Here is a 15,456-nt window from a genome sequence, read left to right as displayed (position 1 = left end):
GCCTGAGGTAACAACTCCACTGTACCCGTGAGTGATTTTTCTTATGGGCCAGGGGCCTAGTTCGCCACTTAGGATGAATGCGCCAAGGGCTCCTTGGCCCCCGACCCTGACTTCACTCTGTCCGCACCACTGTTGGTACAGACTACTTAATTCATGACACTGAGATACTTCCTATCACAGGAGGAAGGCTCAGCAAGGACACGGACGGGACGGTCAACGGTGACCTTTCTTACGCACAAGGTTAGGACTTACCTATACACATTTCATCATCTGTTTCTGCATCTCCTATGCACTGGAATTTAAATTCATTTAAGGAATCAGCAAATTTCCTCTTCGCTGAAGACAGATCTAGCAAGAAAAAGAGTAAGCAAATATGAATTATGGACATAAACTGATGTTTGCATGTGCTGCACTCTTTAGTCCTTGTACTTCATGCAGCAGCTCAATTTGTTCCTGAGGCGATTTCAAATCCAAAAGAATTTAAGTTCCAAAACACTGAACTGTTTCTAATGTGAAATCCTGATTGGCTTGGAAAATTCTTATTTCTGTTAACATTGCTTTAACCATTCTGGTCCCAGCTCGAACTCCTCCAGCCACACACGGAGTCGTGTAGTGTGCATTGGTCCCAGGTGGGAATCAACAGGCCTAAGGAGGGGTCAGGAGCAAGTGTGGGTCAGAGCAGACATCAGTGTCCATCACCCCGTGGCTCGGCTCGGACCTCCCACATCCAGGCATTAGGTAGGGAGCTGGAAGGAAGGGCGAGGCGGGTCCCGCCCCCACCGCACAGGAGCCCTGGGACTCCTTATTCTGACTCAGGCACACGTGACGCCCAGTTCTCACAACGTGCGCAGTTCCCCTCACAGGGAGAGTGACCAGCCAGCCTGACCAATTTCCGCCTGAACCATGTCCCTGGGTCACCACGTTCCCCGCCGCCCCAAGAACAAAAGCCCTGACGATGTTTTGAGTTGAGGTTAAAAACACACTCCACATATGTTATCTGTAAAGAAAGCTCTCGGAAATCCTTGTCAAATTTTTAAAAATAAGCTCCCGTGTAAGACAGCATTAAAAGCCAATGATCCCTCCTGAACCCTCAGCTTCTGTTAAGGGTATAAAACCACCCAGGTACCTTTAAGTGGCCTGACAGACCCAGCTGCTCAGTCCAAACGCGCTTAACTTAATTCCACATGCAGCCTTCCTGCAGATTAGGCTAATCATTCAAATGACCCTCATAGATGTTTCCCTTATTGAAGGGGAAATGGTATTATGTTCGGATTCCCAGAGGAGGGAAATATGAGGCCCAACTGGCAACATGCACTGGGTTTAATGAGATACGGGGAGGAGGCTGGGAGGATTCTGGATTCACCGATCAACATCGTCTAATGGAATAAAAACACTCTTCTCTTGTTTAGTTCCTAGAGCTTTCCCTTCAAGTTAGGGGTCATGGGTTTGATTTTTTTTCTTCCATCTTTTGGTTTGCTGATTTCTACTTCTGCGCTTCACAGTGCACCCTGCCCAGTGCATGCTGAATAAAGTGTGCTCACGGAGGGCGGGATATAAATTGCCCCACCAGTGTGCGGCTCGCCATCCCAGAGCTTATTCCAAGAGCTAGCTGCGCAGGGAAGAGGCTGGCAGAGCAGTCTCGCTGTTCTCAGGTCTGGGGCTCAGGCTTTTACCACCTGGACAGCACGGGCGCCTCCCATGGGCTCGGGGGACATGAATCCTAAGAGAGCTGTGGCTTCTTCAGCGCTTCACTCTACACCAAAAGGAGCCAACACCTGAAATGGAGAAGGTGAACACAGGAACCAGTGGGCAGTAGTCTCCAGTCTCTCCCTAGTGCAGGCACTTTAACACAAGTCCAGGGAGGCCAGCGGAGGAAGCAGGCATCTCTTCAAACTGGCTGACCCAAGCAGAGGATATCCCTCAGAACGCCAATCGCTCCCTGGCAAGTCAAGAAAGGAACAGATGCACCTGACGGAACGCTGTGGGAAGCAAAGATAGGAGGCCAGGCAGGATGAGAAAAGGGCAGAATCATCTTTCAGAGCAGAAGACAAAGCCCCCAGAGAAGCCCAGAGTATCATGCTGAGAATGTGGGCATGGCTGTGCTCAGTCACACCATCATTAGAATGTTCTCCAGAACAGAACTCCCAAAGAAGGGCCTGGGCTAAGAGTAAGAATAGGGTCACTTCTCTGTCCACCTAACAATCCTCTCTGCCTCCCCCGTAGGCAAGAAAAGACTCCAGCTGGACAAGCATCTGAACAAAGTGGAGGAAAGGTGAAATGTAAGCCAGGCTTGGGACACCTCCCAACACGCACCTGAGCAGCTGTGCTGACAGGGGCAGCGACCAGTGAGGATCAGGGAGTGGCTAGTAACGCACAACAGGGCCTTTGTGGGGCCTTTTCACAGCAGGGCCCATCTGAGCTGGAGGGAGGCCTGTTAGCTCCTGACCAGAAAGTAACTTTATTTCGTTGTCAACCTGCACACAGCGCACTCTGCCACGACACAAGCCGGAGAAGCCAGACGGGAGCCACAGGGCTGGCGAGGACGCCTCTCTGGCTGATGGAGNCACAACAGGGCCTTTGTGGGGCCTTTTCACAGCAGGGCCCATCTGAGCTGGAGGGAGGCCTGTTAGCTCCTGACCAGAAAGTAACTTTATTTCGTTGTCAACCTGCACACAGCGCACTCTGCCACGACACAAGCCGGAGAAGCCAGACGGGAGCCCAGGGCTGGCAAGGACGCCTCTCTGGCTGATGGAAGAACTACAGAGTGAGTGCTGGTCCACAGGCAATGCTGGTTGCAGGCCAGCAAGCACAGCGAGGTAGACTAAAAATCCCCCCAACTGGAAGTCCCCGTGGGCTTGCGTGGCGCGTGCCTGTGAGAGAAAGCTTCCGGTCCAAGTGCACTGGGTGTTGTGTTTATTCAGCATCTACTCCCCAGTCTTTGCAAGAGCAGCTCAAGCTTGCTTGGGAGACTCTGCCCTTGAGGTTTGCCTTGCTTGTGGTCCTGGTCATAGGCTGATCAGCCCCTTACCCTCACCCCAACCTTACCAAGCTCCTGGGTTCAAAATTTCAGCTCCACTATTTCCCAGACTTGTAACCAACTTTAGTTTAAACCTGACTTCACAGTCACCTTACTTGATGTAAGCTGTCAGCCCCACCTAACACATCAGCTTGTCAGGAGTCCCGGGGACACAGTGCACAGGCACCCTGTACACTGTAAGCTTCAGTTCGAGGCAGGACTGGGCTGTTGTTCCCTAATGTATGAATCCTGCAGTGGCAGAACCCAGGAAAGGGAAGCATGACTAGCTGTGCTGAAAATGCAAATAAGCTAAAGGAGTGACCAAAGAACACACAATTCTAACATGGGGATCTGGGCCTCTATCGGCTCATGCAAGGTGAGACCCTTGGAGCACGTAGATACCCCATGATGCCTCATCCCATTAAGATAAAACCCCTCTCGGCTACTTGGACCAATGGAGAGGACACCAAAAAACAACACCCAAAACACAATGATTCTCGTCTACAACCCAAAATGACTGGTACAACGTATGCAGACGATCACCTCGGACGTGTTGCTGCACCCGGATTTATTTCTGGAGACTTCACGCTGATGGAACAAGCATCTAACATGCTTCCAGGAAGCAGAGCGGAGAAGGGAGGGAAGCTGGTACTGGTGTTGAGTGCACGCCAAGCTTCCTGACAGCCCGCTCATAGAACCCCACGGTTTCACGCTCGGTACAAAATACCACGAGGCGCCAAAAGTCACTAATATTTACTCTGCAGAAACATCTGTTGCTAGAAAGGCAGAATGCTGGCCAGAGCAGAGAGAACTCATAACTGGCAGCTTCTGGGGGAGGACAAGAATCTGCCTTACAGAATTAAGTTGCCTCCGCCTCTGAGTGAGACCAGGCAGCTAAGGGATACAGAAGCGACAAGAAGTCTGGGCCTTGAAAGACAGCGGCCAAACATGTCTGCTTACTAGGGGACCAGAGGGAAGTGCCCTTCTCATCCTGGAGAAGTCATGCTCTGTCTTCCCAGTTACTAATCTGCACAGAGATTTAAGACAATTTAACCTAACAATAACTCTTTTTTCAGGAAAAGAAGTTGATCTTTTTTTTTTTAAGTTAGGATACACCTTAATTTACACAGGTTTTACCAGTAGTGCTATAAGCCAAGCCATTTCTATTTACCGTTGAGTAAAACTTAATATCCATGTGCACACATAAACACACAATGTGTAGGTACACATGATGAAGGATGCAAGGTGACCTTACAATTACACTTATTTCAGTGCATCTATCACCTTTCTTTGACCTACGGTTACCAGAACTGTATGTAAGTACCCATAAAATTTTTTGCTCCTCAGTCTCATCTCCCTGGATTTGGAAACTGATTACAGTTAATGAAGTTCAACTGGCACACTAAGTATTTATGACAAGACTGTCCCGTTGGCTGCTTCAAGTGCAAACACCAAAGTTCCCAGGCCTACCTACCCTCTCCCTTCTCTGAAAGCCAATTAAGCCTTACTCTCTGTGCCTGATCGCCTTGTATTTGGAATGATTCCACGACTATGCATGAGTGGCTCCCTGGCTTAATGGCATAGTAAGTGCCTATGAAAGGGCCAGACAAGGTGGCCATCAAGACTGGGCACAGCAAGAGAAAGTGGCATCCAAATGGAGTATGTGACATCCCCAAACGAGAGGGCTGACAGGTGTACATGAGTCCGGAGACCGCAGCTCTGCCCACAGCTCGCATTCTCAGGTAGACTTCCCACTCTCGACATCAAACACTCTCTCCTCTCCTATCCTCCAACCAAGGGCCTCGTCCTGTGTCCCCATTTACTGAAGGGTGCCACCATCTGTCCTGATACACAAGTCAAAGTCACACACCATGTATCATCCTGGCAGCACAGCGTCCTTCCCAAGTGTGTCCATTTCACCTCCTAAGCACATTTGTTCTACACACTCCTTCCCATCGCCATTTGCAAACCTCTCAAAGAAATGCCCCCATTTGTCTGGGTAACTGCAAATGCCTCTGCTCTGGTTTCCCACACCCACTTTTGTTCCTCCTGTCAGTTCTCCCTCCGGTCAGGACAGCTCCAGTAGTGGATCCTGCGATGGGTTCCCAGAGATCTAAAAACCAAGACCAAAGTCCCTCCCAAAGTTTTCCAAGCCCCTCCCAACCTTGCAAGGCCTGGGCGCCCAACTTCCTCTCTAGGTTCTGCCAGTTCCTGCAATCTTCTACTCATACCTGCAGCCCTCAACTCAAAACCATAGTCCTCGAAGAAGCCCTCCCTGTTCTGTGACCCGACCAAACCCTACCCTACCTTCTGAGTCCTCTGCACCTGTTTCTTCATAGCAATTCTAAATTGTTCAGGCGATTGTCCTATCAGTATCTCCCCAACTAGTAAATTCCTTCAGGGTGAGGATCTTGTTCCTTCGTGCTCATAACTATATCCTCAGAACCTAGCACAACACCTGGCTGAGAACAGNCACTGCACTCATCAAAGGTAAAATTCTCAACTGTCTCAACTGTATACTTCCCAAGTGAAAATAAGATTGGAGACATATTAGGACAAACTTGACAGTTAAGTCTGCCTGAAGTTTGTATTATATAGGAATATGCTTACCTAAGATAAAACCACCTTCCCTAATCTTTTCTGTTGAAGGACATTCCCACAGAGCTACAGAACCAGCAGCAAGCACATGAAGCAAAAACCTTCTCTAAACCGAGACCAGGAGAAGTGAGCTACAAACATGCCAGTTGTGGGCCACAGCCATGGGTGCCCTTTCAACCCCAGCCTGTCCCGAAGCCTGGAGCTACAACAGATGAAGAAAGAGTTCCAGAGACCCTTCTCTCTTCCCCCATACCTGGGCAAGTGGAAAACACATCCAATCAGAAACTGCCTAGAGAGAGGCATTTCCCAGACTGCATGTGGCATTTTAAACCTAGTGCCATTGCTTAACTGTAAAAAAAAACCAAGCACGATGTTCCTTTGCTAGGTACCATTCCACAGTCTGACCCTGGACTTGAGGAGCAAAAAGAGAGATGATGTTCAAATCTTACAATAGAACAAAATACACCCATAGCATTCCTCTAGTTTCTGCGATGCAGTCTTACCTGCGGCCACTAGGTGGCGATGGACAATATGCGAGAAGAGGTGCTGATAACCCAAGGAGAAATGACAAAGCCTGACAAGTAGTGCTGGGCACAAATCAGATAAAGACTCCCACCCAAGAAGGGAAATGTCCAGTAGGCATGCAATCAGCAGTGCAGGGAGAAGCCCTGGCCTCCATGGGGGAAGAAATGCCCTAAAACATTCAGAGGACCTGTGTTCATCTTATCCATTCAAGCCTGAGACATGGAGGGGAGGGGCTGGAGGGATGAAGTCACCAGCAGCCTGTCTCTTACATTCTTTCAAATCTGGCTGCAGCAGACTCAGAAAACCACTCATGTCACTGGAGGATGATATACCCACCAGCCGCATCAGCCACCACATGTCACATCATGTGCATTCTGACTATATGGCTGTGTGCTTTTCCTGAGGCCATTTTGCTAAAACTATTTCCTAAATGAGGCCATAGCCAACACTGACTCTGGAGAATCTCTTTCTCCAACCAGAGAGCTAAGGCTAATGAAATTTTCAGAGTTATTTTAAAAATGAAATTTTGGGGCGCCTGGGTGGCTCAGTCGGTTGAGCATCCAACTCTTGATTTCGGCTCAGGTCATGATCTCACAGTCATGAGATCGTCGAGCCCTAGTTGGGCTATGCGCTGGGTGTGGAGCCTGCTTAACATTCTCTCTCCCTCTCCCTCTTAACTCACTTCATACTCACAATAATCCTACAAGTAGGAATTATTATTCCCATTTTGCAGATGGGGAAACAGATTCAGAGATTAAGTAACGTGCCATGGTCACATAGCTAATGAGTGATAGTGTAAGAAACCTGGTCCCAGTGACTCCAAACTCTCAACTACAAAACTCTACGGCCTAACTGGTATCAATGTACTAAAAAAAATTTTTTTTAATGATACATATACATTTCATATCCTTAGAAGGACCTCATCTGTGAACAGATGTACCTGGGCTTTCAGTTACTTGCAATCAACCCCAATCTAGAACAGACGATTCCCTCTGACTTAATGTCAGGTGGTCAGTAGTAAGTGAACACTATGCTATGTCACACTGCCTACCTCATTCACCTCACCATGTAGGCATTTCATCATTTCACATCATCACAAGAAGAGTGAATACAGTAAGATGTTTTGAGAGAGATCAGATTCAGTCAACTTTTATTACAGTGTCCTAATTGCTCTGTTGTATTTTTAATTATTGTTGTAAACATCTCACTGCATCTAATTTATAAACTTTATCATTAGTATGTACGTGTAGTCTAAGTACAGAAAATAAGAACAGTGCATATAGGTTTCACCACTATCCATGGTTTCAGACCATGGTTCCACTGGGATCTTGGAACGTATCCCCTGTGGAGGGGGTGGGGGAGAAGGAGGGCTCTAGGCAGACTTACAAATTAAGGGAGAACATGCTACAGCTAACAGAATTGTGGGGGGTGGGTGGGGAGCGGCTACAGATGTGCAAGCAGGCTATTACTCCAGGCGGGGCCACTGCAAGGGTCTTTCCAGGAACCAAGAACAGGGAGTGGCATTCGAAGAGAGGCTTACAAGTTCGGGAGTTCAGGATTATTTGGACATGCAGAAATCAGAGGGAGGTGCAGGGCAGGGTAAACAGGCATGGGAAGGTATTCTAGAAGTAGCAACAGGAAGCAAAGAGATGCAAAAGCAGAGGACCCAGGGAGACACAGCAGGCAGCTCAGCCTGATGGACAGAAGGTAAGACTAGGAAGAGGGATTACAATCTCAACATGGAAGGACCAAACGCCAAGCTAAGAAATTCAAACTTCCTCCCTCAAAAAATGGAAACCCTACTTTTATAAAAAAGAGAGAGACCAGATCAACAAACAGTGATTATGCCTTTCACTAAAGAGCTGGCCCAGAACTTAGCTTTGGGACCCCTGCTCTGACCTCCCATTCTGCTTCACTGCCAAGAGCATACAACCACAGGCAAGGGACTTTCTCTTTATGGGATGACTAGGTGACCAGTGACACCTCTCAACTATGGCAATGGGTACCCAGACCATTGGTCAGTCAGGAGCTAAGGAGAGAATGAGGGACTGAGAGCAACTGTGCTCCCTACCGAAAACTCCAAGTTCAGATCTGATTATGAGTGATCAGTGGCATCAGCACTATGCACACTTAATTATACACAAAGATGTATATAAACACATTGGTTTTTCCCAAACGCTACAGAAACTGCTCTTCCGAAGAACATCAAGAGTTTAAGTCCTACCACTTGATCTTGTATGAATAAATTCCAGACTCACTTAATGTCACATAATAGTACTTAATAAACATTTGCTAATCAAGGACCAATATGCTAAATGATGAAGTCAGCATTAGACCTAGCATGCAAAGTCAAGCCCCAAAGAGCCCAGCCTCAAATGTGAGTCCCTCAGTCCTGACACAACACTGAACAAGGACACAGAGGTACTGGATTCAGAACAATAGCGTTCACATTAAGCCCCAAGACCTTCTCTGACAGCAGGTCAGCACAGGAAAAACTCCCTCAAGGAAAACAATGGTGATTTGCTTGCTTAAACAAAGAAGCCCATTTTCGGAGGGACTGATCAAGTGAAAGAGCAAAAAGGAAAGGGTATTTCCACAGTTCAAGTGTAAACGTCTCTGTCTCTCTGTCTCTCTGTCTCTCTGTCTCTCTCTCACACACACACACACACACACACACACACACACACACAATCAAGGACAATTCACAAAAGTATCAAGTGCATGGACTCCACAAACATGGATTCAAACCCTGTTATGTGCCAATTACCAGCTCTGTGACTGGGCATAAATTACTCAACCCCTCTGACAGTTGGTGTCACTCTAAGGGTAACAAGCACCTGACAGGGCTGTTATGGGAATTAAAAACGCAGGGAAAACAATGTTCAAAGAGCAGGGCACAGGGATCCCCCCCTAGATGCAGGTTTTCTCTCCTTCCCACAAGCACAGGCTGAGCACAGGTAGAGACAAGAGAATCAACTAAAGGAGAATCTCAATTAGCTCAAGAATTAAGGAATGTCTGCCTCATTAATTCATCAAACACAGGTATCCCCTGTTTTTCTAATGTTCGAGTTATGCCACTTCACTTTAACAACATATTGACACTCGTACCTACTTTTAAGCAACCAAAAGATATCAGAAAGCAATCTTCCTTCTCTGTGGAAAGGGGGAATCGCACTCAGTGTCTGTTTTACAGCAAGCTGTGCACGCGGGGCACTAGAGTGGCCACAGCTCTGAACTGTGTCTGCGAGCATTTTCGCCTCATCTTGGTTTATTTTGTGCACCATTAGCAAGATGTGTCCTGAAGTATCAGAAAAGCCTAAGAGGGGTTATTCTGGGGGCTCTAGAGATGGCTGAGAGTTCTTCCACAGAAGTTTAGGCAAAGTTTCTCAGGAACACTCTATTGTAGATGGCAGGGTGAACCTGTAAACTCCTCCTAATGAGCTAGCTACTAAAAACACACTAGAGTCCTTCAACGTTTTTCTCAGATGATTAGGAAAGTCTAACATACCACAAAATTAAAATTTCTTTTTACCCCCTGGAGATGTGTGGAAAGGCAAAAACCCTAGACTAACAAACACTACATTTTATGTGAACAGCAACACAAAGTAGTGTGCATGTCCTCTTGCACAATTCATTACGTTCAAGAGGCACTTCTTAAATGCACGGAGACAAGGTATCATGAAATCCTTCTTGACCCCTGACGGGGAAAGGAGGCCAGTACGAGGTAGAGAAGCATCACAAGTCATAGGACACAGGGCGCCTGGGTGGCTTAGTCAGTTANAAAAAAAAAAAAAAGAAGGCTAACAGGACAGCCACGATAAACGGGCTTCACTGGATGCACGAGCCTCAAGTGCCTGCTTCCTGAGAAGGTGGTGCTTGTGTTTCACCCCTCAAATAGGCAAACTTGAGAAAAGGGAGAGGGGCTAGGAGGAGACCACGAACCAGAGCAAAAGGTCTGCAAGGGAGAGCAGGTCACAACAGAACTCGAGGACCAGAAGGTCCCGATGGTGCAGAGCTAGAACTCAGGCAGGGAATGGTGAGCTTTCTCGAGCTCCGCACCCCTGCATTACTATTATGCCCAACACAGAGCAGACAAACAGTCTGAGGGAGGGCAGTTGATCCTGGCCTGGGCCTCAAGACGTGGCTCTTGCTTCTACTATGTCCTACCATCTTAGAGGAGAGCTTCTCGGGCTTGAACGTGCACTCAAAGACCAGGGTGATCTTGTTAAAATGCTGAGTGTGATTCAGTAGGCCTGGGAGTCTGCATTCTGAACACACTTCACAGTGATACCGATGTTGCTGGTCCAGGCACCATACTCTCTGAGGCAAGGACTGGGATTCCCACCCAAGACCCTAAAAGTAAACATCACAGTGTCTTTCTCCTTCTAGTACAGCACCTAGAATATACAGGTCCTCAGTATATATCGGAAGAAAGGATTCCTTGAAAGGACCGCAACTGTTGCACAAAAGAAACAGAATAGAAGCTAGAAAAGAAGTCAGAAATGCGCCGCGTCCTTGCTCACCCAGGAACAATGCATCTGAACCTCAGGAAAGTAAATTACCACCTTAGCCTTCAAGAACTCATTTGAAACCCAGGATGACCAGTGATCTTTAAGGGCCCTTCTAGCTTTAAAATTCCAGCTCTGAAATTCCACCCCAAGTCTTTTTTCTGTGCCTTTTGAAAATCATTTTAATGGTCAGAGTATACACTGGTTATGCCTACAGGGAGGCACACCTCTGTCATTCTCAGATCACAGTTTCCAGAAATCCAACGGAGAGAACACAGACTCTGTTAGTGTCAGCAAATAACCATAGCAACTAATACCCCCAAATAAAATGATGTCTTCACAATGATGTGCTGGCTCAATTAGATTAAGAGGGTGACGTGTACCATCTCAAAATTTATGGTCGTAAACTTAGAGCAAAAGCCAGACTTTCTTGGAAGAAGTTTTTAAGAAAAAAAAAAGGGGGGGGGGGGGGGGGGATGTCTTGCCAATAAAATGAAAAAAAGGACAGAGAGCCAGAAAGACAGAGATGAGAACTGGACCAGAGCTGACCTGCCTGTCCAGGTCCACAGAGACAAGGCCCAGGCACCCATGTGGGAATCCAGAACTTGCTTCAACAGTGACAGATCTGAGCGCCACCACTTCCACCAGGTTATGGAGACTGGCACTGTGTCCTTCTGTGCCTTTCTTCATGCATATAATAAAAGGAAAATGAATACTGCCACCTTGGAAAAGAGTGGTCTACCCAAGGAGTTGTACATCTTTTTAAAATGAAAAAAGGGAAAACTACAAAATGGTTCATCTGGGTTGATAATGGATTTCCAAGCCAAATCCCCCATAGGTCATCCGGGCTGGAGATGCTTCTGTTCCAAGGTCCTGAGATTAGAGCTGGAACTGTGAAGGGAAAACCCAGGTCTGCCCCTTCCAGCTTCTGCGATCACAGGTGCTCGGATCACATTTCGGAAAGCAAGAGCCTCAGGTGAAAAGCAGGAAAAGGGAAGCCAAGGCCCGTCCCTTCCCTATAACCCCTGATCCTTTTCTAGCAAAGGACAACAAGAGAAACAGCAAACCAAAAACCCAGCCCAAAGAATCAGGGCTCGACTTGCATTCAAATGTAAGCAACCATTAATGAGAAAGTCCCAAACAGAAGAACCTGGAGAAGCAGCACAAGCTCAGACCCCCCCTCTGGCTGCTCTCATCAATAGCGGAGAGGGATTTGACGGTAGTCAGGGCAAGACAAGGCACTAGGAGTGAAGAGAGCCCTTCCACCCGCCATGCAGGCCTGGGATAGAGTAAGTGTTCTATCAATGGGTAAACTCAAAATCCCACCTCGGCCATCTAGANGATTTCTGTGAAGAGAGAGATGATGCTCAGAAGTGCTCTGCACCAGGCCTGAAGCAAGCACTCCAACAACAATAGATATTAATAGTCAACAGTATGACCCAAGAAAGTAATAAGTGAAATGTCAAGGCTATTTCTGTGTAAAACTCAGACAACAGCCACTTGGCCTCTTACCACCTATGTTGACGGGCCCCCATGCTGCTGACCTGCGACCATCATGATGATCTACATGGAAGCCGCCTAATGACTGGGCATAGCTCACTCTTGCCCACGAATTCCACAGGAAGGGGGACAGCCGCTCCCCAGGCACCATGGTAAGATCCATTTGAAAAGGAAAAGTTGCCTGTCTCCCTGTGGATTAAATTAACATTTCCTGAAGGGGAAAAAAAAGGCAAAAAAGAAAAAAAAAGCACAAAGCATTTCTGAACAGAGCCACACCTAATAACATCCTCAGAAATCAGTTTCACTTTCTTTTATTCCCCCGTTCAATGAGCCACTTTGCTGCTGCACCTGACTGAGGCTGTGCTCCCGGGAACAGGCAGGGAGGTCCAGGTGGGCAATGGATGCCCTCCACACAGGCTCCCAAGTGCAGTCCAGGTCCCCCACCATGCTGCCCCCTTACCTAACACTGTGTCCTTCCCAGCTCAGCCTGTCAGGTAAGAAATTGTGCTTCATAGGGGCACACGTTCCCCAATGTTCACAGCAGCACTTTCGACAGTAGCCAAATTATGGAAAGAGCCTAAGTGTCCATTAACTGACGAATGGATCAAGAAGATGTGGTTTATGTATACAATGGAATACTACATGGCAATGAAAAAGAATGAGATCTGGCCATGTGTAGCAATGTGGATGGAACTCGAGGGTATTATGCAAAGTGAAATAAGTCAGGCAGAGAAGGACAGATACCATATGTTTTCACTCATGTGGAATAGGAGAGACTTAACAGAGGACCATGGGGGAGGGGAAAAACAGTTAAGGAGAGGGAGGGAGGCAAACCATGAAAGACACTTAAACACTGAGAACTGAGGGCTGATGGGGGGGAGGGGAAGGGGGGGTGATGCGCATGGAGGAGGACACTTGTTGGGATGAGCGCTGATGTTATATAGAAACTAACTAGAAAATAAACTTTAAAAAAAAAAAGGAAAAGAAGAAAAAGAAATTGTGCTTCATGGGCACCTTCTCAGTCGGGTGAGCAACAAACTTCAGCTCAGGTCATGAGTTCGAGCAAGGTTTATGATTCTGAGCCCCACATCGGGCTCGGTCCTGTCAGCACAGAGCCCACTTTGGATCTTCTGTCCTCCTCTCACTGCCCCTCCCCCCATCTTGCACTCATGCACACACTTACTCGCTCTCTTGCTCTCTCAAAAATTAACATTAAAAAAATTATTAAAAAAAAAAGAAATCGGGCTTCAGCTAGTTCCCAGAGATGTTACAGGCCAAGATTGGTGCTTCTCCAAATACACTGAGCATCACCTGTTGTCAGAGAGTTGCCTCAGGAGCACACCCCAGCCACCTCAATCAGATTTATGGCGCTGGGGCTCAGGAATCTGGGCTTGCAAGTGGGCTATACACACATGGAAGTTAGAGAACTCATCATCTAAGCCCTCAGAACATCTAGTACCAGGTACCAATAACAGAACCTCTCCTGATTACAAAGACTGAGCTGCAAGGAGCAAGCTTGAACTTCTAGTTCCTGACAACAGGTTTACATGTGTTCCCAAAGCAGGCAATAAATGCTTGTAGAGGAAGAAATCTAAGTGACAGGAGAGGTGGGAGGAGGGAACGCCATCATTCAACTTAAAAACCACAAATTCTGAACCCTTAGCCTCTTTTCCAAAAAATGTTCTCAATCATGTCTCTTATTCCACCAGCACCCAGGAAGGCAGTTCTGTTGAGAGCCAGATTGGTATGGTTCTTGCTTAAGGCACCGGAGCCGATGAACAGCTCTCGTGCTGCCTGCCTAGAAACACTTCTGGAATCCATGCTTCCCAAACAAGTGACAGCTGCCTTCAGCGCCTGGCAAGCCAAGCACTCTTGGCCCACAGGCCCGGGTTGGGGCTGCCAATACACGATCTGCCCAGTTCATCTTCTCCGAGCCTGCTAACAGTAAACCTGACACAGACCCAAGTGAATCCAGGATACAGGCTCACAGACGGCTGACGGGGCTAGCGCTTCATGGAAATGCAACCCATGTACTCACATGGGAACCCACAGCTCAGGGCTTTCCTGCCACCATCTTGGCATTATTTAAAATTATATCTTTGAACTTATGTTTTGTAACCGAAGTTTGGTGGGACAGGCAGAGCAGAGATCTCCAAACATGGGTGGCAGGCATGTCCACCTGGGTCCCCTACACAGCCCCGTATGCGTATGGTGTTTGTGATGCCCCATGAGCACGGAACTCTGGTAGATCCACGGTGTCTGCAAGCGGAGCAAGACTACAGTCAAGTACCAGCTGAGCATGCTATGTCTGCAAGGGAATAGCAGGAACGTCGACAGCCCTGAGAGGCCACGTGTTCTTTCCAGAACAAAACTTGCCAAATGCAAAAAGAAGGCATTCAAAGAAACCCGAATGACTGAGGGGCCCTGTCTTTCTTATTCATGTTACTTCCCTGGTTCAGTCAGCCACCTAACGCTGACCGTAAAGACACAGCATAGGAAAAGATCGAGCCAACCACAGCGCCTTACCCCTTTACCTTCGTCTTACTGATAAGGAAGGACCAGACAGTGTTGAAAGAATGTGTGAGTATTAAGAGGTGGGGGAAAAACACAGCTGAACTAGGGCATTTATGACAGAAACAGAACAAACTATCTTAAAATGCATATGGAACCACAGAAGATTCCAAAGAGCCAAAGTAATCTTGAGTTAGAAAAAAGCTGGTGGCATCGTGCTCTATGTTCGAACTAGAAAACAAAGCTATAGTAATCAAAACAGTATGCTGTTGGCATTAAAACAGATGCATTGATCAGTGGAACAGATTAGACAGCCCAGAAATAAACCCACCCGTAGATGGCAGATCAACTTATGCCAAAGCAATGAAAACTATAGAGAGGGGAATAAAAGGCTTCAGTAAATGGTGTTGGGAAAAACTGAACTGCCACATAAAGAATGAAACCACACCACTACTTAAACCACACACAAACCTTAACTCAAAACAGAACAGATTAAAGACTTAAAAATAAGACCCGAAACCATGAAATTCCTACAAGAAATCTTCTTCACATCAATCTTGGTAACGATTCTCTGGATCCCACACCAAAAGCAAAGGCAACAAAAGTAAAAAAATAAACAAGTGGGACTATTTCAAATTTAGAAGTTTCTGTACAACAAAGGAAACCATTAACAAAATCAAAAGGCAGCCCACTGAATGGGACAAAATATTTGCAAATCCTATATAAGAGGCTAATATCCAAAATATATAAAGGATACATGTAATGGTAGAAAAAAATCCAATTTAAAAATGGGCAGAG

At 47.0% G+C, this 15,456-nt stretch overlaps 1 protein-coding gene across 5 annotated transcripts in view; it reads right to left on the bottom strand.

Annotated features, from left to right (window-relative positions):
- ARHGAP26 (Rho GTPase activating protein 26) overlaps nt 1-15,456 on the bottom strand; it is a 423,871-nt gene that overhangs the window by 322,232 nt on the left and 86,183 nt on the right. For all 5 annotated transcript variants that reach the window (XM_077768849.1, XM_077768850.1, XM_077768851.1 and 2 more), the window contains exon 2: nt 253-348. In XM_077768849.1, the coding sequence (XP_077624975.1) occupies nt 253-348 (96 nt within the window). The remainder of the gene's footprint in view (nt 1-252; nt 349-15,456) is intronic.

Source organism: Crocuta crocuta, unplaced genomic scaffold (assembly GCF_008692635.1).
Source record: "Crocuta crocuta isolate KB4526 unplaced genomic scaffold, BGI_CrCroc_1.0 scaffold64, whole genome shotgun sequence".
Lineage (NCBI taxonomy): Eukaryota > Metazoa > Chordata > Mammalia > Carnivora > Hyaenidae > Crocuta > Crocuta crocuta.
Note: the sequence above shows the minus strand (reverse complement) of the source record. Positions and strands in the feature narration are given on the sequence as shown.